This window comes from Cololabis saira, chromosome 14, assembly GCF_033807715.1.
Source record: "Cololabis saira isolate AMF1-May2022 chromosome 14, fColSai1.1, whole genome shotgun sequence".
Lineage (NCBI taxonomy): Eukaryota > Metazoa > Chordata > Actinopteri > Beloniformes > Belonidae > Cololabis > Cololabis saira.
In genome coordinates, this window is record NC_084600.1 from 7381915 (window position 1) to 7404736 (window position 22822).

Genomic DNA, 22822 nt, shown 5'->3' on the forward strand with positions numbered 1-22822 from the left:
ACATGACAGCTCGGGGTACTTTGCGAGATTAAGTTCCTCTACTAAATTGCAAAGTTTCACCGTATTCTTCTTCTCCATACACTTTAAAGATGAAAAATACTTATGTATTAGACATGTAGGAACCGTGGAAAAGCTGATTTATGGTTCCGCGTTACACCAACGCAGAGCCTACGGCGTAGGGTACCGCGGTTCTACGCCGTAGTCTACGTAGGCTCTGCGTCCATTTAACGCGGAACCATAATTGAGGCTTAAGCGGGCGGGCTTAGTGCGCAGGCGCAGAGCCTCCCCGGGCCGCGGTAATGGCTGCCGGGAACATGAGCGGACGGGCCGCGTCTCTCTGCTGTGAAGCGCTCCCCGCCGGAGGACCGTTAGCTCGGGCGGTGCCGAGTTAAGATGATCGATACACGACCCGAGAAGGACTTCCAAACCGTTGTTCATTGTGCGAACATCGTCCTTGAAACGTAAGTTCTTCAATAAAGATGAAAGTAACCCCCAGACGTGCAGCTGAAGCTGGAACTAGTGCTATTTAGCTGCGCTTCAGGTGGACCTGATGGGCGACGACAGTCTGGATAATCACCAAATGCTTGGACTTATAAGCAGTAACATGAACATTTATGAGCGTTATTATCAGTACCAGAGCCAGGTGAATATTTCGGGGACGGCTTTTGTCCTCCCCGTCGTGTTGAAGTGTGTTCGATGTGAGTTGACATCAGTGCTACATTAAGCCTGAATTATAGTGTGCGTTAAATCGACGCAGAGTCTACGGCGTAGGGCACGCCGTACGGTGCGCGTCTCCGCGTACCTTACGCCGTTTTCTCCGCGTCGGTGTAACGCGGTACCATAAATCAGCCTTTAGCTCCACTGATGCAGCTCATCCCCTCGGAGCAGGGACTGTCATGGGAGACCGGCCGTGTCAACAACAACACGTCTCTGGCTGCCTCTTGGGCTTCATGCAACATGTCGTTTTCACATGCAGCGTACTGATTTGTCTGGATCGTAAATTGTCGCGGTGTGTTTTTGCAGATCCTCCCGTCGAGACAGAGGGGTTACTAGAGTTCATGGCACGTACAACAGCCGATGCAGCACTCGCTCATCCACCAGACTAAAGCTGATTTATGGTTCTGCGTTAAACCAAAGCAGAGCCTACGCCGTAGGTTTAAAGGCTGATTTATGGTTCTGCGTTAAAACGACGCAGAGCCTACGCCGTAAGTTTAACGCGTAACCATAATTCAGGCTCTAACACTAAATTGTGCAGAACTGTCATATTCTTTAGCTTTTTTTCTACTGCAAAAATTTCTTACATTTATTTGACCATACTTTGCATTTATTGTGCTCACTGTTTCTCAACACAATACAGCGACAAACATTGGTGTTTGTGAAACAAATGTCACAGTCTGTCATTTTATCAAACTGTTGATCAAGCCTTGTCAAGTGAGTTGTTGCTAGATTATACCGTTTTTGGTAAATGGCTGTTGGTCACATTTGTGACCCTATATAATACATTGCATGTACTTCAATCCCTTGAAAATGCATTTAAAATGCATTGAAGTATCCTTTTAATATAAGCCAGGAACATACAATAATAGGGGAAAGTATTAGACATTTTTGCATCTGACATTCTTAAATATTTAGGTCACATATTTGTATGGGCCTCTGACTTCAATCTTCCACCTATGATTCAGCTGAATCAGTAATGGTAAGGATATACCTTGCAAGCTCAAGTACCAACACATCATACCCTATAGCCTGAATGGATTAAGACGGATAAAAATACAGTGGTAGATGGCCATGTTACATAATGTTGGATTCGGCAGAGCCACCTCTGTCCAGTGAATTCACAGTTATGTAAGTTACCAGGATCCTGTCCCAAGGCTGAAAGGATAATAACAGATGGAAACTTTTTCAGGGGTTTTAGCCTGGAGATTTACACGAATTTCAAGAATAGAAAGTTGTATTTTAAGTGACACGCTGAAAGTTTAGGTTGGGCAATTTTCTTGTAAATGGATCACATTGAGCATCATTCACTAGTTTAAGGACTTTTTTTTATTTGAAAAAAAGAAGCTATCTGAGGTCAATATTTTTACTTAAGTTACAGCAATATGAAAAATGCACATGTATGAAAAAAACATCTTTGCTGTATTTAAATTGCAGCATTGTAAACAAATGATTTTAGAAGAGAGCAGGGGATTTCTTTTTGGAGTCAAAGTTTTATTGCCATCATTTATGCATCACGATAACCTGGAGGCTTGCAATTGTTTTTTTTCTTATTTAGTTCAAGTGTTTTTTTAATCAACAATAACTGATTTGTTGGAGGTCGTTGTGTTTTCAAACAGGATGTCTTTGGCGGTTTTTCATAGTCAGCAGGATTGTTTAAGCAGACAATGCATTTTAATGACATTGCCTTGGAGCAACAGATGATTAACATGAAAAGGTTTTCAGTATATTAAGAGATTGAAGAGAGTAGCTGCGTTTCGTTGACATGACGATAAAAGTGAGTTTTGTTTATGATTTATTTGAGGTGTGTGTTGGTAGAGCCCTTGATTTGATCAGTGATAACATAAATTGAATTTTGTCAAGACTCATGTGGGTTGCAGCTGAAATTTTTTTCTATTTTGTGAATTGATGAAACCTTGTATTTGACTTATTTGTTTTATACATTTATCATTTCTATCTTTGCATCATGTTAACTTTCAGACAGCGCAATAATATAGATTCATGGTGGCTATTTCATCTTTCTTAAAACCAAAATTCATGGTTCACGCAAATCCATATCTGACTATTTTACGTAAGTATTATTATTATTATTATTATTATTATTATTATTATTATTATTATTATTTTTCCTATAGATTTAAAATGAACACAAATGTAGGGAGAGAGACATTTTGTCTGCAAATACAAGTCGCTACACACTACGCAATGGAAGGACACTCACACAACCTATGAGTCACACAAAAAGGCACCAGATGTCGTTCCTCCCGAGAGCGTACAAGCTTTATCAGAAGTAAAATGAACTTTTTTAGCATTGTCTTACAGTTGATATTTATTTTTTATTTTTTTCTCAATAAGAGCGGTCCTCTTGTGTCAAAGTGTAAGAAACATCATTATTCATATTGTTATGCAATGATGTATCTCAAATAAACTTGAACTTGAACTTGGTCATAGACTGTAATGAAGCTGTTGGCTTCTTATATTGTTGTACATGATCTTTGAGGTAGATTTTAGAGTCTGTTGCCTATATGGGAGGTAGGAGGTCTTTTCACCTCCTACCAGGCCATTGCCTTAAATAAGAATGTATTCTTAGCAATTCTTGCCTGGTAAAATAAAGGTTTACTACTACTACTACTACTACATATGAGCACACTTTAGATCAGTGTGTTCTTTATTCCAGGTCCTCAAGAGCCACTGTCCTGTATGTTTTAAATGTTTCCCTGCAGACCCTGATACAAATGACTGTGTCACCAACAGAGTTGTGTAGCAGTATCCTTCTAGTCTTAGAACAACTTTGATCAAATGTTTTGATCCAACTCAGTTTTTGACTCCTATGTAAAGCTAAAACCACAGTCCTGGAGGTTCAGAGAAGGTTCAGCTACACAAAGGAGAAGCTACAGATTAGTCAGGCCACATTCATTGCTCCAAAGCAAGTTCTAAAGTCAAGTTTTATAGCCTTTGTTTCTATAATGATAATATAAAAGCTATACATAGAGATGCTGTGCTTGCAATTTTCTTGGCCAATCCCCATTACAGATCTAGAGTGTGACCTGCCTATCGATTTTGCTGGTTTGGATTTTTTTCAGAAGAACTTTAATTATCTATTTTTTTTAAATACTCCACAATTTATTTATTATACAGTAATTGATAGATTGAGGCAATGTCGGTAGCACATCCAGCTGTGTGGTTTTAACAATATAAGTGGATGAAAACATGTGCCGTCCCGCTGATCATTCCTGATCCTATCCGTCCTTGTCACTCCCAAAGAGACATTTTCATATCAACAGTTTAATAAATAAACATATTTAAATACTGGTTCAAAAAACAGTTTTGGTCTCCATTACTAGATTTCACATCCATAAAACTAATTCAACAGGACTGGAAACCAGAATCTACATGATTATAGATTTGGCTTCCACTTGCTGATGATCAGTAAATCAAGTGCATTTGATACGCAGCACCTGACTGATATACCCTTTTATTTCCTGTGACAGCAGTATAGTTGTACTCAGATTTTAACACATTTCCACTGCATTATGTTTAAAAATAAACATTTTGAACAGGTTTTTTTTGTTGTACGTTTATTTTTAACCCCTCAATGTTGGTAAGAAAATCCATGTATTTCTGTCATTATGCTAATATTCACATTTCTTTATCAAATATTGTTTTCATTGAAATCACATGCAACTATACACGCTCAGGTGTACAATGAGTCAAAATAAAAGTTAATTGCTAATTTAATTTGCACTTATTCTGTGGCAGATAGTGAGTGTTGTATTCCGGTCTCACTTAAGTCCACAGACAAAAAAGCTATTGTTCTGGTATAGAATCTTTCCTGTAAAAAAAGAAGAAAAAAAATCTTTTTTTAAATTTTTTTACATGATGAGTTAGTTTATTTGCTCTCGTTTTTTTATTACATCTGGACTTCACTTGTAACAATGCCTTCCTTTGACCTTCATTAATCCCCCTTTTCTGTTCCTAATCGGTCCATCATCGTTTTACCTAATTTCTTGTCTGACATCTTCTGTAACTACCTAATATCAATTTGACTTTTTTCCAACAGAGCACCCACAATCAACGTGCCGTCTTTGTGGTCAGTTCTGCCTGTAGATCAGAGGATAATCTGAGACCATGGCAGTGAAGGACCGTGTGGAGGCGGTGCTCAACGTGGGCCTGCGTGTTCCCAGCATCATGCTGCTGGACGTCCTGTATCGCTGGGATGTTAGTTCATTCTTCCAGAAGATCCAGCGCTCCAGCCTTTCCAACAACCCTCTGTTTCAGTACAAATATCTGGCACTCTACCTACACTATGTAGGTAAGTACTGATGTATCGCTGTCACACACGCATGCAAATATGTAGGGTTTTACATTACATGTATATCTTTGGTCATTTGTATAGAGGACGCATTACAAATTTTTTCTACTTTTTGCAGCAGGTACTGTATTTCATATTTGATTGCCTTTTGCGTATAAAGAGCACACCATTTACCAAGTTATCGAAATCCGTACTTTATTTTATGGCCAACGTATTCCCAACAATCCTTTTGATTGGAGATGTGTGATTTCTTTTTACACTTTAAGCCATGTCAGTGTTCTGTACTCAACTTTGTCAAAATACTCAGATGTGGCTGTTGACACCAAGCTGGGATGCTGCTTTGTACTGATGGGGAGGTGTGACAGAACCACCTGATTTCCCAATATTTGGCAAATAATTGTATGAAAAAACTACGCCTCAATCCATATTTGCGCAAATAATTTAGCAGTTCGGGAGGTGCGGGGCATCTATCCTAGTCAGAATTACTATAATAAGGTTAAGTATATTTGCAGCTCTGCAGAACCACAGTAACTTTCCTATTGTGACTGCCATTAAGCAATTTGTTTTTCCACCTGCTAGTTAATAATTCTTCATGTAGGAAAAAAAGTGTTAAAATCCTTGTTATAATACTCAAAAACCCATCTTTGCATTTCTTAAAAAAGAAATCCGTAACATGTTAAACAAGTTGACAATAACATATTTTCATTGCTTATTGATATTCTCCAGCCACCTGACTCCCTGCCCCCCTCATCTGTACTCAACTGACTCCTGTAATTCTTTAACCTCCTGAGACCTGTCCTACACACATGTGGACATCACATGTTTTGTTGTCTATGTCATGATATTATTTCTTAATGTGGGCCCAAAGTGACAAGAAAAAAAACCCACCAGATCTCACGAGGTTAATAATGTTTCTCAATAACAAAATTCACAACATCCACCAGCAGCTGTCCTTAAATCCCCTGCCTCTCTCTCCACTTAAACCTCTACTATATTGCCAGCCTTTTTTCCAGCTTTTCTACTTCCTGACGTGACCGAAATCTCCAACTTCATAGCAATTCCAAGCCCTCCACATGCCAGCTCGATCCGGTCCCCACAACTCTGGTCAAACCCTGAACCCCCTCTCTGCTACCCCGCCTTTCTGCCATCTTCCACTCTTCACTTACCACTGGAATGTTCCATCACTTTTCAACTGCAGCTGTCACACCAATATTGGAAAAACCTGGTTCAGATCCCAACAACTGCTCTAAACTCTGCCTCATCTCTCACCTAACCTTAATCTCCAAAATCTTCCAAAATTGTCGCCTCCCAATTACACTTTCACCTAGCTCAGAACTCCCTTTATGAGCCTTTCCGGTCTGGTTTTCTGTCATACCAGCGAAAACCGCCCTCCTCGACATCACTAACAATCTCCTCACTGCACCTGACCCTCGTTTACTCTCCAGCCTCATTCTCCTTGACCTCAGTCTGGCTTTTGACACCATTTCACACTCCATCCATCCTCAAAAGACTCACCATCCTCAAAAGAGGGGGGTGTGGGCATCACCCACACCCCCCTCCACTGGTTTCATTCTTATCTCACAGGCCCCGCTCAGTTCAAACAGCTTAAATCTTTCAGATCCAACCCCTCCCCAGTCACCACAGGAGCCCTGGGGCCCCTTCTCTTCGCCACCTATAGACCCTTTTTCAGCCTACGTCACATAATGTTGCGCGCGCATCTTGGCAACAGAAGTGGCGTTGTTCTCCAGCAGTTCTGACTGAAAGCAAGCATTTAACAAACTGTTCCCAGCATCAACATGTCTGGTTGTTGCGTATACGGTTGTACGAATCGCTATTCCACCGGCGGACTAAAGTTTTATAGGATTCCGACATGATCGCGACCATTTCAGAACAACCGGTACTCCTGCGGCGCCTCGTACCTTCAGGGACAGCGGGACATCGAAGTCTCTGGCCCGCAGGAACTTGAGGAGGAAGCGGTCGGAGAAGCCGGCGGGGTTCCCGGACCTGGGGGGGACCCCTCCGGCCCCGGGGACCCCGCACACCCGCTCCGCCCGCCGCCGCAGACTCTCCAGGACCGGCCAGAGCCGCTCCGGATCCTCCGGGAGCCGCTCCGGATCCTCCGGGGGCCACTCCAGAACCTCCGGGGCCGCTCCGGATCATCCAGAACCTCCGGTAGCCGCTCCGGATCCTCCAGAACCTCTGGGGCCGCTCCGGGAGCTCGGGGATCCGCTGGCCGCTCATGACCCTCTCAGTCCGGGTTGGAGGCTCCGCGGTGAGGGGAGAGAGACCACCCGGGTACGACAACCCATTTGGCCACTTGCTAACGTCTTCAACCCACTCATTAATAGAACACGGATCTGGAAGTCGGACACTATTTGTCAAAGTCAACTTGTTAAGGTAAAATTCTCGATCTTTAGTTGATAATCCCCTTGCAGAGCTTGACACGCTGTTCATCTCTGCCGTACTTCCGTTGCCAAAATGCGCGCGCATACGTTCTACGTCATCATTGTTTACAAACACAAAAAGGGTTTATTGCCTTCACCTCATAAATATGTTTTGCCAATTCAATGTCCGTTTCTACTGCCTCGCTGATGACCCCTAGCTCTGCCCTCACCCTCCTCCTTCACCTCCTGCTTATTTGAGATCAAATCATGGTTCACTTCAATTAACTTCATTAAACACTTAAAAAACTGAGCTTCATCTCATTGGCACAAAATCATCATTATCCAAAGTTGACAGCTCCCCCCTTACTAGGGATGGGAATCGAGGACCGGTTCTCGTTCAGAACCGGTTCCCAGTGTTTTAATTCCTTGGAAGTTTTACAAACGATTCCCTTTTCAATTCCAGTCGTTCGTAAGCCAGCAGTCAACAGTAAACATGGCGCCCAAGCGATACAGACGCTCGAAAGTCTGGTCACATTTCAGTAAAAAAGACAGGGCAACTTGCAATACTTGCCAAGTGAATATTTCGTCAAAGGGAGGAAATACTACCAACATGTAAGCAGCAATAACAATCAATGAATGTCGTGTTTTCGATCCGTGCCAGCAACATTAGCATGTCTTTGACTAATAATACTGCAGGTAACTAATTAACTAAGGAGCACTGCCGATCATATTAGCACCATTTGCCTCATTGATGTGCTTTTTTTCCAAATGAGAATCAATAAAGAAATGAATCGTTAAGCAGAATCGAAAAATGGAATTACAATCATAAAAATCTTATCAATTCCCATTCCTAGCCCTTACCACTGCCAGCTCCTCAGTCTCCCCCTCCCCTCAGGTTAAGAGTCTGGGTGTCATCCTCGATAGCACACTGTCATTCACTTCCCATATCAATCCCCGGCCTGCTTACTGTAACATAAACCGACTCCAGCCCTCCCTCACCATCCACACTGCCTCAATCCTCGTCCAGCGTCCCGTCCCTTCCCACATGGATCACTGCAACTCTCTCCTCTTTGGTCTCCCCCAGAAGTCCCTCCACAAGCGCCAACTGGTCGTTAACTCTGCTGCCTGCAACATAACCAGAACCCCATCATTCCATCACATTTCCCCATCCTGCAGCAGCTCCACGGGCTCCCAGTCTGCCAGAGAATTAATTACAAACTCCTCCTGTTCCCCTTCAGGGCCATCCATAACCTCAGCCCACCATATCTCTCTGAGCTGGTCCAACTCCCCACTCCAACCCTCTCTCAGTTCCTCCTCCTCCATCCACCTCCGTCCCCTCTGCCCGCCTTCAGCCCTTCAGCTCTGCTCCCAAACTCTGGAAGTTCTTACCACCTGACACCCGCAATATTCACTCTCTTCCCATCCTCATATCCAGACTCAAGACTCACCTATCCAACTACATTGTCCTTCATTTCTTTCATTCTATGCGGATTTTATCCATTGTTTTATCTGTTTGTTATAAAGTGTGCTTCATGAAAGGCGCTTAAATATATTTTATTATTATGGTAATGATGACAGTGATATAATTAAATTAGTGTGTTAGTACAGTCATGCATATCTTAAAAACATTCCTAATGGTGTCTCAGGATTAAAATATGAGTAGACTTTATTCACCATAAATATTGGTTTTTGAGTAGGTTTGCTGTTCATCACAAATCCAACCGTGAAGACATAAAATAAGGTTAGAACAACATCACAGTTTGCACAGAAAAGCCGTACTCCCATTCTTTTTCTCTGCATAGCTCAAAAAGTAGCAATAAGCTCAGCGTTGAGTTTAGTTTCCTACTTGGCTGCAGCTGGTCCATGAGCCAATAGGCCTGGTATGTGCTGATGAGGTCTGTGGGTCGACCAGGAGAGGAAAGAGGGAACAAGGCAGTAAAACTGAAGCAATTGTTGCTCTGCATGGAAACCTTTCTGGAAAGTTGTTTTTTTTATGTGTTGCACTGCTTTGCTAAGGCTGTTTTTATAGCAGTCACGTGTAGAATATGTTAAAGTAGCTTGATCCAATTGCAGAAAACCATGTCAAAAATGCAAAATGAATACATGAATTTTCTGGGACTGAAAAAACAGCAGTGTCTACTAACAGGAAATGGTAGAGAGGATTGTAAAATGCATTTGGTTTCTTTCTGAATTTCATGTGACTTCCTGTCAGGTTACATCTTGAGCTTGGTGCTCCTGACTCTGCCTCGGCAGCATCTGGTTAAACTCTACCTGTATGTCCTGACGGCCCTGCTGCTGTTTGCTGGTCACCAAGTCTCCAGGTACACACATACACACATCTATTTCCCAAACTTTAATTTAACTTTGAATTTTTCAGATTTAGGTGGCTCTATTGTCTGATAACGACAGCCTCACCAATGCCACTCTGTTACAGTTTTTAGATTTGCATTTAGCAAGTGGTGGCAGGGCAGTACAATGTTATCTATTTTCTGTTAGGCAAAACCTACAAGATACTTCACCTACTTTGAGTTTTTCCTGTGGTAGTTCATGTGACGCTTTACTGTGTATCCGTTACATAACAGCTCATGACATATTTGTGTGTATGCTCTGCATTTGTGACTTCTTTTTCAGGGATTATGTTCGCAGTGAACTGGACTCTGGCCATGAAGGACCTGTGTATCTGGAACCTCTCTCCATGAACAGATTCACCACTGCACTCATAGGTATACTTTTACACATTCATGCATTCAAACCTTTTTCACTCACTTGCTCTTATTTTAAGTTCACTCATCCTTGAGATGGGCATTTATTACACCTTTACACCAAGTTTTTTTTTTTTTTCCTCCCCTTTTTCTTTTCCCATTTATGACCACAATGACATTGTATGCTGCTGTAACTCTTGACCTAAAATCTGTTGGTCCTAAAGCCCTTTTTGCCAAAATGTGTATATTAAATTATATCTTTGGCAGGTTTTAAGACAAAACAATAGTTACTGTGTACTAATTCTAGTAACTTGCAGCATCAATGGATCTCATTGTCATGGAGTGGAAGTAGTTTAACACACACAAGGGATTTGTTGTGATGATTGGTGTAATACAAAAGAGCAAATAATATTAAAGGAAAAAATGTACAACATGTTGGTTTTAAAGTGCCGGAGTAATGAGTCTGTACAGAGGTGACCCAGGATGTGCATTAATGTGATGCATAAGGTCAGAAGTGGAGTGTTTACGTTAATGTAATGTAGAGTGGGGTGGGGCCATGTAATTTGAAAAAAAAAAACAACCTCAAATATCATTATGAAATTTCAGGTGAACTAAAAACAAAAGAAAAAAGATTTAGCGTTGAATTATTGCACCCGCTAGTAACTGAAACTCAGTACTCAATATTAAATTGTTGTTAAACTTTTTGCTGTCTTGGGAGAGCACGTTTTGTAAAGATTATTCAGTTAAACATGTAGATGTAGATTTTTCTTAATACTGTCATACACTATATTTACAAAATCATTATCCAGCTAATAAGCCCTGAGAAAAATGTGCAAAGTTTTTCTTTTTAAATTTGCGTGATATGTTTTTTTGGGAATCCTTATAAGTAATGGAGAATGAATGGCTAATTAAACATGTGATCCAGAAGTTATTGCCTTTCTCTTCAATCCTCCTATAATTAGCTTTTTTGGTGAAACCAGGATTCTAAAGTATCTGGACTACCTTCACACGGCAGGTCTTAATGCTCAAATCAGATTTTTATTCATTCTTTATTCCAAAATCCCATTTAATCATTTATTTTTTAGTGCGTGGTCGTTCATTATCATTTAAATACAACCGCCATCACACTGAGGTGTGAATGGTACTGTATGTGGCACACATGTGGCACAATTTTTTGTGCTTCATTTATAATTACTTGAGGGAAAATATTCTGATGAAAAGACTAATTCCCAGCGAAGCAGAGGTTTTCTAAAATGTTTTAAAATGTTCTAAAATGACACAGTCAGCAGTGTGTGCATTCTTCGCGTTGCGTTTCAGGTCAGCTGGTGGTGTGCACCTTGTGTTCCTGTGTGATGCAGACCAAGAGGATTTGGCTTTTTTCTGCTCACCTTCTCCCCCTGGTGGCCAGATTGTGTCTGGTTCCACTGGAGACCATTGTCTTCATCAACAAGTTCTCCATGATCTTCACAGGCCTGGAGGTTATTTACTTCCTAGCGTCTAACTTACTGGTCCCATATAACCTGGCCAAGACGGCCTACAGAGAGCTGGCTCAGGTAATGAACCACTAATGAGGCCATATGTTGCAAGCCTCTCACGTTTTATTACCGCCTTACAGCTACAGTTCTGAGATATTTCCTTACACGTAATATCAATATTGTTTGGTGTTTTGTTAAAATGACTTCATTTTTCCTTCAACAATTCTGTACCTTTTGTCCTTCTCTTTCCCCAAGGTGGTGGAGGTCTACGGCCTGCTCGCTTTAGGGATGTCTCTCTGGAACCAGCTGGTCCTTCCAGTTCTCTTCATGTGTTTTTGGCTCCTGCTCTTTGCTCTGCAGATTTACTCCTACTTCAGCACCAGAGACCAACCTACCTCAAGGGAAAGGCTGCTTTTCCTCTTTCTTACCAGGTGAGAAGATCAAGGATGTCCAACAACTGCCTGTTGTATTACATATGAAGTGGCATGTTTATTTACTACAAACTACATTAAATAAAAGTGTAAATTAAATGTAATACATTTAATTTTGGAAAATATTGTACATTCTTATGAATTGGCATAAAGAATATCTTATTGTTGAATGTCTTAACCAACGTAGACATTTCCTTCACAGCTAGAGCTCTTTTACTTGTGAGGATAGAGTCAAGATGTTTAAACACAATTATCACAATTCAAAGAGTATACATGGAGCAAAAATCAACATTTGTGTTTTTGTGTCTTGTTTATTGGACTTTGTTGCCTTTTCTTACAACCACTGTTCTCTTTCCACCTTTTCTGTTTGTCTCCTTCTCCTGTCCCTCCATAATCTCAGTATTGCAGAATGTTGTAGCACACCGTACTCCCTGCTGGGTTTGGTTTTCACCGTCTCCTTCATCGCCCTGGGAGTCCTCACTCTGTGCAAGTTCTACTTACAAGGTTACAGAGCCTTTATGAATGACAACACCATGCACAGGTTAGCTAAAGAGTATTTTTGTTGAGGGTTTCTATAGGCACATAACGCTACTTTTTTATTAGGTTGTTTTTTGTGTGTACACAGAGGGATGACAGAAGGCATCACCCTGCTGATCCTTGCTGTTCAAACTGGCCTGATAGAACTACAGGTCATCCATCGAGCCTTCCTCCTCTCCATCATCCTCTTCATTGTTGTTGCTTCCATTCTGCAGTCCATGCTGGAAATAGCTGATCCCATAGTTCTGGCATTGGGAGCCTCTAGAGACAAGTAAGAGAAACCCAGCAACTTATTACAACTTGTACATTAAGAGTGCCACCTGCCATTCAAGAATATTAACTCTATATTTCGGGAATATTGGCAGTGCATGTTAAAGGGGACCTATTATGAAAAACAGGTTTTTTCTTGCTTTACATATATAAAGTGGTCTTCCCTCAGCCTGCCAACTCACAGAAGGTGGAAACAACCAGATTCTGCGGTGTCTGTACAGCCGCCGGATGAGCCGTCCAGTGTGATGTGGATCTACGAGCCAATAAGATTCTGCTCCCATCGTTACGTAACCAAAATGTGATTTACATCGGTTAGCCTCCGATGCGTGAAACCACTAATAACTAACTCCACCGGCCGGAGATTCCGCCATTTTTTCGTAGCGGTGTATCGCGTCATTCAGGCAGCCAATCAGCACAGAGCCTCATTATCATAGCCCCGCCCACTCAGAATCCTGCATAGATAATGAGGTTAGAGACTGGGAAGATAGAGACATGGCTCAGAGGCTGAATTTCTAATTTGTTTAGCAAAAACAATCAAAAGCTTGTTTTTAAGACATTCAAGGCCTGTTTAAAATAGGTATTAGATCCATAATAGGTCCCCTTTAAAGTCAAAACCAGTTGACGTGCTTGTAAACCAAAAACGAGGGAATCATTTTAGAAACAGGAATTGCAACCTAATCAGATCAGACCTGATCAGAATGTCCATGTTAACACAGTTTAACGTATTTTCTGTCTGTTTCGATGGCTCTGCTGGTCCTGTAGAAGTTTGTGGAAACACTTCCGAGCAGTGTCTCTATGCCTCTTCCTGCTGATCTTCCCAGCCTACATGGCCTATATGATCTGCCAGTTTTTCCACATGGACTTCTGGCTGCTCATCATTATCTCGTCATCAATCCTCACCTCCCTGCAGGTAAGGCACTCTCCAGATAAATCATTGGACTGCTTTTGACTTGGTATTCTCCACTGCTTGGTGTTTTCACACTGCATTTCTTTATTCGCTTAAATTACATTCAACAGTGCTTTATATTGTAAAGCAGCCACAGACTGACTGACATATTTGGTGGAAATCTGTAATTTATCACATGGAGATGGAGCTAAATCCACTCGACTTCACAGCCATCCTTTGCAACCTCTTCTCTTCCCTCCTCACCTCCAGGTTCTTGGTACTTTGCTCATCTATGTTCTTTTCATGGTTGAAGAGTTCCGTAAGGCTCCGGTAGAGAACATGGATGAGGTTATCTACTATGTTAATGGGACCTACAGATTGCTGGAGTTTCTGGTAAGTCTCCTGTGCACACAGACACACAGGGTTTCCTTGGGCCCAGTCCCAATCCCCCCCCAGCCCTACTTTTCAGTCCTACCCCTAAATTTTGCACGTTCCCGTGAGGGTAGTGGTGTCCCAATTCCTCTTTGCATCTACGGGTAGTGGCTTAAACGAGGGTTAGGGGACATCAATCTAGCCCTACGGATTGAGGGTTTTCAGATGCTGACTAGCTGACCGAGGGCCAGAAAAATTCCCAGAATGCTTTTCGTCGTCATTTGCACTGAATCAAAAAAAAAAAACCATGGCGGACATTTCTTATGTGTGAATAAAATCAATATTTTGAGTTAGTTTCTGCATAAAAATGCGTTTTGATTACATCTCTAGTGAGAAATATATATTTTACTTTCATAATTTTCACTCAGTGAATGTACATAATCACTCGTTTGCCCGTTGTGTCGAAGTCTTTTTCAAACCTCGCCAGAATAAAGGCTGATTGATGGTTCCGCGTTACACCAACGCAGAGCCTACGGCGTAGGTTACGCGGCGACGCACGCCGTACGCCGTAGGCTCTGCGTCGATTTATCGCGGAACCATCAATCAGCTCGCGAGCCAGCAGGCATCATCATCCCGAAATTTTCGGAGCAAATTTCTTAACAGGCGTAGCTACAACTGTTAGATTTCATCTATTAAACCAACATTTATCTTCCTAAATGATTTATTTCAGCCAGCGGTAATTCTCCACAGAGCTGCAGGTTTCTCCCCGGGACGACGGTGCAGGTTGACCCGGCCGTGAGCTGCTGCTGCCGCTCCAAGCCCGCAGCTCTTCTCCGAAAATATCGGATCAAATTTCTTAACAGGCGTTATTTGGATAAACTGAGCCCAGGTTGGGGATCTTAACGGTTACTTTTACGCCTGAAACAATATTAAAACTTAATAAAGTGGCATATTAACAGCGCTACAGCTGAAATTAAAACAGCTTTTAGCTCTGGGCTTCCTGATATGGTGTGACGTATGTGCAAACGTAACTACGCAGTCGCTTACGTACCCGAACGTAAACCACGCAGTGACGTAGCAAGCAAAATTGGGTAGTGGGTGTATTGGGACAGGGCCCTGGGAAGATTACAAGGGCCCTAAAATTTGTGGCTTGATTTTTAGGGGTAGTGGTAGTGAGTAGGGGGTGTATTGGGATTGGCCCTTGTTCATGTCAGCAAACAGAAACATGTGATCATATCTCCACTAGCGTTACTGACCTCTCCCCCCGCCAGGTGGCTGTGTGTGTGGTGTGCTACGGCGTATCGGAGACTGTGTTTGGTGAATGGAGTGTGATGGGCAGCACCATCATCCTGGTCCACTCGTACTATAACGTCTGGCTGAGAGCCCAGCTGGGCTGGCAGAGTTTCCTGCTCAGAAGAGACGCTGTAAACAAGATCAAGAGCCTTCCCACAGCCAGCGACGCACAGCTGGAGCAGTACAACGACATCTGTGCTATCTGCTTCCAGGTACGCAGAAGCTTGGCTGTTTTTCTACATTGCTGCATGAATATGGACCAATATGAAGTTAGGCTTACTTTAAATGTCATTTCTTTCAGGACATGAACAGTGCTGTGATCACTCCATGCAGTCATTTCTTCCACGCTGGCTGTCTGAAGAAATGGCTGTATGTCCAGGAGACGTGTCCTCTTTGTCATTCACAACTCAAAAGCCAAACACCAGCGCCCAGCGCACCCAACCAAGATGTCCTTGCAGCCAATCAGAGCCCTGCAGGACAAGGAGAAGCCCCAGCTGACGGTAAGGAAGCTGATGGTGCTTCTCCAAACGAGACAGAGGAGGGAACAGTACAGGAGGAGGAGGGAGGAAATGGACTTGCTACTCCAGCCGGAGAAACGGCGTCGTCTTCTGGCTTGCACTCTGCCCCCCTGCACATCAGGCCTCCGTCATCCTCTCGTTCCCCTTCTCTGCTTGCGGCTGATTCTCAGCAGAACCAGTCGCCCGCAGATCCCCAGTCCTCATCCTCCCCCTCTACCTCCGACACATCGTACACGCCTGACTCCGTTTCTCCCTCCATTCTCCACGACTCGTCCTCCCAGGTACCAGCTCCCCCAGAAAGGTCTGCTGAGCCCGAGTCTGCCCCCCAGCTGAACTCTGTTTCCCCTCTGGACGGACAGGAGTCGTCCACTGAACCCTCATCACATAGTGAGCAGCTCGGCTGCCCCCCGGAGCCTTCACCTCCTCCAGGAAACCTCTGAGCCGCTTCCCCACACCCACGTCATACATGCATGCACATAGAAACACAATCAACATCCTCCATGTGCTTATAGTGTACCTGTCCAGCTTTAGCTCTCCCATCATGGGGGGAATCCAGCTCCTTCATATCCTTTTTGAGAGGCAAAACAATTTCTAAGCAGATATTGATTACTTGGTGTTAAAAATCAAATGAAAATGGTTCACAGCTTCACAAAACATTGGTACTTTTAAGGTGGCTGTCGTGGTACAGATGAACTAAAGTTATCCCGTTTAACTCATGCTGGCAGTGATTTCATCACAGGCACAACTTTTCCTCGTGTCTTAGTTTTGTCTTTTTGATTCAAACTCAAAGCAACAGGAGTGACACAGTAATATTCTAATTGGGAGTTCAACACGTCAAACAAATACACGATCTTAAAATATGACTCAATGTTGATGTTTTCTAGTTTTCTACATTGAATTTTACAACGATAGTAGCATTTCCAGAATCATTGGTTTGTCCTTCTCATAAGACTGACAGGTTTTTAATGTTGGAGCCTCCTGCCTTCGTTTGTGCAGCCTTACTTTACCCGCTGTACATTTTGAGTTTCTCCGCTGTCCCGTATGTGCCGTGGCATACTGAGGATCAGAAGTTAAGACAGCTTTGATGGTCGAGAGATGATTAATGGTTGCATTTTAAACTGTGACAGAGAAGTAACATTTCATAAAATCTGCAGATTCTTGAGTTTGACAGACATTTTTGTTTTTAACTCTTGAATGGTAGTTGTTCTGTGTATAAGTTGATTCTAAGAGAGTATAAGTTCATTACTAGACTGAATGTTGTTTCTTGGGGTCATCAGATGACCTGAAGCCTGGTGCTAAGCAGAGGACACATGCTGTGGTCGGTCATTCATTGCTGTGTGGACAAATTAGTTTGTTCACACGCAATAAATAATGTCATATGTCAAGCTTTTTCTCTTCTATTAATTCAGTATTTGGATCAAACTTGTTTGGCTGGTCCCAGCAAAAACTGCTCTATTACTCATCGCCAAAGTTTTGTATTACTGTTACAGAAATGTTATTTTTTAAGGTAATTTTTACACCACTTTATCAGACATGGCAGAGTGCAGCTGGACTGGAAGAATAAGGAAGTTGGTGGCTACAGTTTGTTTTTGTAGCTTCAACATTGTGAGAATGTGGAGTGTAAAGAAGTCCACAGATTTCATTCATGTCCTCATCCACACTCGGCCCCTGAGCTTAGTTGATGCACGAGCAAAAACCCACCTGCCATGTCGGTGAGTGTTGGAACTTGTTACTGCAGAAGCCAATCGCCCCTCTCCATCCAACCACATCAGAGCTCTGTGTTTCCTCATCTCTCACTCCATGAGACGTTCCTACCAGCAAATTGAGCCATTTAAAAGCTTCTTTCTTTTTTCTTTTTCCCCCAAAGCCCCACATAACTCCTCTTTCACACGCACACACCGAAGTTGGCTCCTTGCTTTGAAAATGGGGCACGATGGTCAAGAAATGTGTGTTTAGTTATTTAACTGAAAGACTAAAACTTGAGGATACGGAGTTCCGATGCACGCATTATTATGTAGAGCTTGCACGCTGACACTCTTCCTACAGGATTTATTTTTGTCAATGCTCTCTAACCTTGCTACCAATTTTTTCTACTTTTTCTTTTTGTTTTGGTTGTACTTGCACTAATGTCATTTATACTAGCAATGTTCCAAAGCTGTTCTGTGGCTGTCGGCAACCAAATACCCTCTGATATTTGTGTACAAGGAAACAGCCCGACCTGTTTGTGTGTAATCTGTATAGAAATTTTGTTCTGTATTGAACCAGAGGAGTGTTGATACATTTGTACGGTCCTGGTTTGGTTTCTGCCGAGCTTCCCCGTGTGTAGGCCGAGGAGCTGAGGAGAAACCAGTTCCTTTGACCAGTGTGACCAGTCGGTGTCGCTTCTTCTGCTGTCTGTATGACGCGCCTTCAGGCTGGTGTGATCACTCCGGTGCCCTCTACTGTTAGGAGTGGGATCAGCGTGGCACTGACAGACAGGAGATGTACTTGATGTACTTAACAGTATTACTAATTATTCCTTTGATGAAAGTCTTGTTACTCCCAATGACTTTAGTCTTCATTTAGGAACGCATTGTTCTGCAGGTCTGGACATGAATACACGCTCAGTGTAGGATTAAACCTGGACAATGCTGATTGGACTTTTTTCTTTGTTTTTCTTTTTGTTCAGAAATGTAGGATTTTAAGTATTTTTGCACATTTTGGTTCTGAAAGGTGAACTTTAGAACTATCTGTAATTTTTTTTTTTCTTCACAACTCCATTCCTTAATCTTTGATTTTGAAATGCAGCACCTGAAATGAATACAGAGAATTGACTGACTTTGTAAGCATTCGCTTGATTTTCTTCCCGTTTCGGAGCTCTTACACCATGTTGCACAGAGAAAGATCGTTTGAGATAAAAATGTGAAGGTAATAATTGTCATTGGCAGCTGTATGTAAATTTGCATTGCAGTATTAAATGATAATTTGGGCAGATGCTTATTAGATGTTGATTATACCTGTTTTTACTCCATGTTGGAGAAGTTGCAGCCTTACTAGATTATAAAATATTACATTTTCTGTGCTGTTTCTCATATTGAACCATTCTCACATTACATTTCACGTTGTCTTGTCAGGAGCTTTAGTTTCCAGAAGAATTCAGCATTTTCCATTACCCTTTGCAATATACATATCATTCATGCATATCATAAAATGTTGCAGGCTGACTTGCAAATGAACATGAGACAAAAGCCAGCATGCCTCATTGGAATAATAGTATAATATGCTACGAGAATATTAACACTGGTAGAGGGATGTTTTCATTTTAAAATTCTTTCTATTGAATTTAAGTAACAGATTAATGAGAATACCGATATCCTTTCATAGCAAAGTTCTTTTATCTAAAATCCAGTTGTTTCAGTCTTAATTTTTGCAATTTGAACCATTAGAATAGAAGAAATGGTAAGGGAATCTATAGCTTGCATTGATGACTCTAACAGATGTAATTCATTTGCTGAATGCATTTTTACTACAGCCGCCACATGCATTGAGATTTACCTCAGAAAGAGCATCGTGTTCAGGGCTGCTTTCACCGAGACTCCTGACAGGTTCTTTTCTTTCTTTTGTTAGGTTAGTTTTGCACACAAATATTTAGGACCTGCTCTGTGAAACCTGACTGAGTTGTATTCTATCAAACTGTTCCACAGTGGGTTATGGACTGGATGCCTGGCATTGCCTTGATTATGTTACAAAAACTGAATGTCAAATAAAATGAACCATCCACTCTGCAAACTTTAATTTTTGTTGTTACTTTTTGGACGTGCAGCATGTCAAATGTATGTTATTTATGTTGAATAGACGTGTATAAAACACAATCAGTATCGTGGAATATAATAATAATAATAATAATCGTATTTATAGAGCGCTTTTAAAAGATCTCAAAGACACAGACACAAAGATAAAACATTGAGATCAAGAAAATCAAAATTAAAAACAACAGGATAAAAAAGATAAGAGATAAAGGATAAGAAACAAATCACACATTAAAAGCTGTTCTGAAGAGGTGAAATATGGAGTGCTGGGTCAGTCATTGCCATTTAATTTCAAGTTTGGAGTGAGGGGTCATTTAAATAAAAAAAAATACTAAACCCAGTTTTAGTCTTACCAACTTTCTTTTGAGAGAGAGAGAGATCTCGAAGTCTATTGATTGATCATTTCTGGACTCTGGTGTCCAGTCCTTGCTTGAACAGGATGTCTAATGATCCTTGAACCACTCTTCCACAACTTGAGCCCGATAAATCCTGCCCGTGCCATTGGGGGGAAGAAAATCAATTCATGGAATAACCTGGACATTCAGTATATTCAGTATTCAGCTGACCTAACGTTTCTGACCCTACACCAGACCAACTGCAGGAACCCCAGACTCCATTAGTCTCCCCACTATGGGTACATCACTTCATCCACCTCTCCTCTACCCTGATGCTTCCTGCATGATGGAACAGTCAGTCTGGACTCAAAAAACCACGTGATGGATGGAGGATCCATTGCTCCAGAGTCTAATATTTATTCTCTCTAGAAAATGCAAGGCTTTTTTCCAATAAGCCTCACTATTGTTTTATTTTAATTTGAATTATTAACCTAGAAATTAGGTTTTATACACGTTTAGAATAGCCATCCTGTAAAATGTTGGCCACTGAGTTAAAAAAAAAAAAAAGTTACACCCCAAATCCGTTTTTATGTTGACATTTTTGACTTAAACTGAGATTATACTGATCACACCAACAACAAAAAATATCTTGGATGTCCAACTGCTGACTTTACAAATTGCATGAAAGAAATTGGAATAAAATATATGTTAAAACTTTTGTACTAATCCGAAGACATTATTTAGTGTTTTACTTTTGATGGAGAGAATTTTCTCACCATTCATAAAATCGTCCTTTTTAAGTGATGCTCACCGTAGCGGGATTTGGGGTGCAGTTACACCAGTCGGACACACGATGGTGCTGTTGTGCTGCTTTTACACTGAGACGTCGACAACAACCGCAACGGCTCACTCGCATTGGGAGAGCAAGATGGAGACTTTATATCTATCCCGATGATTTTAAGAGTTCCTGTTAATCATTATGACACATTTAATCATAGACATTTATAAGACATTTAATCCAGCGTTTGACATCTCAACACTAAAAACTTAACCCACCTGCAATAGTAAATTCAATTTCCTTTTTATTTCCTTTTCTTTGCTACATGTTTTCCTTTCTAGAAGTCAAATAAACATCGGAAATATTTTTGTGCAAGGTCTGTATGAAATTATTACAGTTATCAGGGTTTTTAAAGATCAACATCTACAGTTACAAGTCATAACTGATGTTTTGAGTTTGGTGTAATTCATTTTACAAAATGTATTAAATTAAACTACATTTTCTTTGAATTTTATCAGATTTGGGGACGTTTAACCACAACAGCACGCTACGAATCTCAAAGACGAATACTTTCTTTGATATTTTGAGATAAGGCAGTCAATACTCTTGTTTTATCTCTGTCCAATGAGCCTCTCACAACTCTATACAATTTGTAAATTCAACGCCAGAAAATATGTTACCCGTTCCGTCTCCCCCTGTAAGCAAAAAAAAAGAAAGAGAAAAAAACGGAGGATAAAAGATTCTTATTTTCCTTAATCAAGGTCAAGAGCGCTTTTCAACAACCTTTGGGAATTTAATCCTGGAACAGCGCCAGATCGCCCTGTCAATCATTCTCAGGGCCACATATATTATACTGAAGTTGTTGACCTTTTGCACTTCATCAGATCAATATTAAAAAAGAAAAAAGGACAAAGAAAAAAGAAAGACAAACCTTCAATCCATCATCTATTAATATTTTGTTTTGGCTTCCCCTTAACAGCGTAATAAATAGTTTCAAATAACAGATGGTGCCAGAGGGAGAGACAATGCAGGGAAATCTGGTAGCAATTATCCTCAATTATGTTCATTGTTATTTTGAGCTAATTATTGTTATTGTCACTTTTGTTTGTGTGTCTTGCGGCGCTTGGCTGCAAAAAGGAGGCCCTTGAAAGACAATGGAGAGCAGGAATATGTTGTGATGATGAAAAATGGCTTTTATAATTTAGTCTAACAGGCTGGTGTAAATAAGGCTCATGCAGCCTAAAGGCGGCGTTTTTACATCAGATTCACCAACATGTCTTAGGTGTAACTCTAATTAGGGGGATTTAAACCTGGACTTGAAAGAGATTTAGTTTTCTCTTCTCCTTGTCACGGATGCAGTAAAGTTAGCAATTTATTTGGTTTCTGTGATTGAAGTTTTTGCTTTGATGAAATGTTCTCGGAGTCCAAAATTCCTCATCACATATACGGGAAAAGTTCGACTGTTTTTCTTTTTATTTATTTATGGAAAGCCTTAATCATGCGTAAAATGTTTCCGATATTAATGTTAGGGTCGCCCCAGAGATTTCCACTCTGCTGAATTACCACCTAAAAAAAAAGAAAAAAAAAAGAGTTTATTCCAGGATTTTTTGAACTTCTTATCTCCGCCATCCGCGCCGGCAGAGAGAAGTTTCAGCGATCTCTCCGGTGATGCGGTGCGCGCAAAAGTTCCGCTCCCTATTTACAGAGACTTTCCCTCCCCAGTTATGTCCTAATCAAGGAGCCTGAAAACAACATGGGAGGGCGGGAGGGAAGGGGGGGGGGGGGGGGACCCGGACCGGGATCAGGGGAGGGAGAGCCGGGGCAGACGGAGGATCTCAGGCAGCTGCATGAGCAGACCCGCATCACTCTCCTTTGTTTGGGGGTGTCTTCTCTTTCTCGTCACCTCTCCTCCCGTCCTGTCCCTTCCCCTCCTCTCCGGCGGTCCCCTCCCTTTTTTCCATTCCCATCCCACTCCCTCTTTCTGCCTCTCCCTCTCCCCCACCCCCCACCCCCACCCCGGGGCGGGA

General features: G+C 41.7%; 1 protein-coding gene across 1 annotated transcript; it reads left to right on the forward strand.

The window, feature by feature from the left end:
- The first annotated feature begins 306 nt into the window (after positions 1–306).
- On the forward strand, positions 307–19668 carry LOC133459521 (RING finger protein 145-like). The gene is made up of 12 exons (XM_061739539.1): positions 307–461; positions 4775–5026; positions 9623–9731; positions 10042–10133; positions 11430–11665; positions 11843–12018; positions 12419–12559; positions 12644–12826; positions 13588–13735; positions 13982–14104; positions 15355–15588; positions 15678–19668. The coding sequence occupies exons 2-12, from the start codon at positions 4843–4845 to the stop codon at positions 16332–16334; spliced, it is 2283 nt and encodes a 760-aa protein (XP_061595523.1). The 5' UTR covers positions 307–461; positions 4775–4842; the 3' UTR covers positions 16335–19668.
- Positions 19669–22822: the final 3154 nt, after the last annotated feature.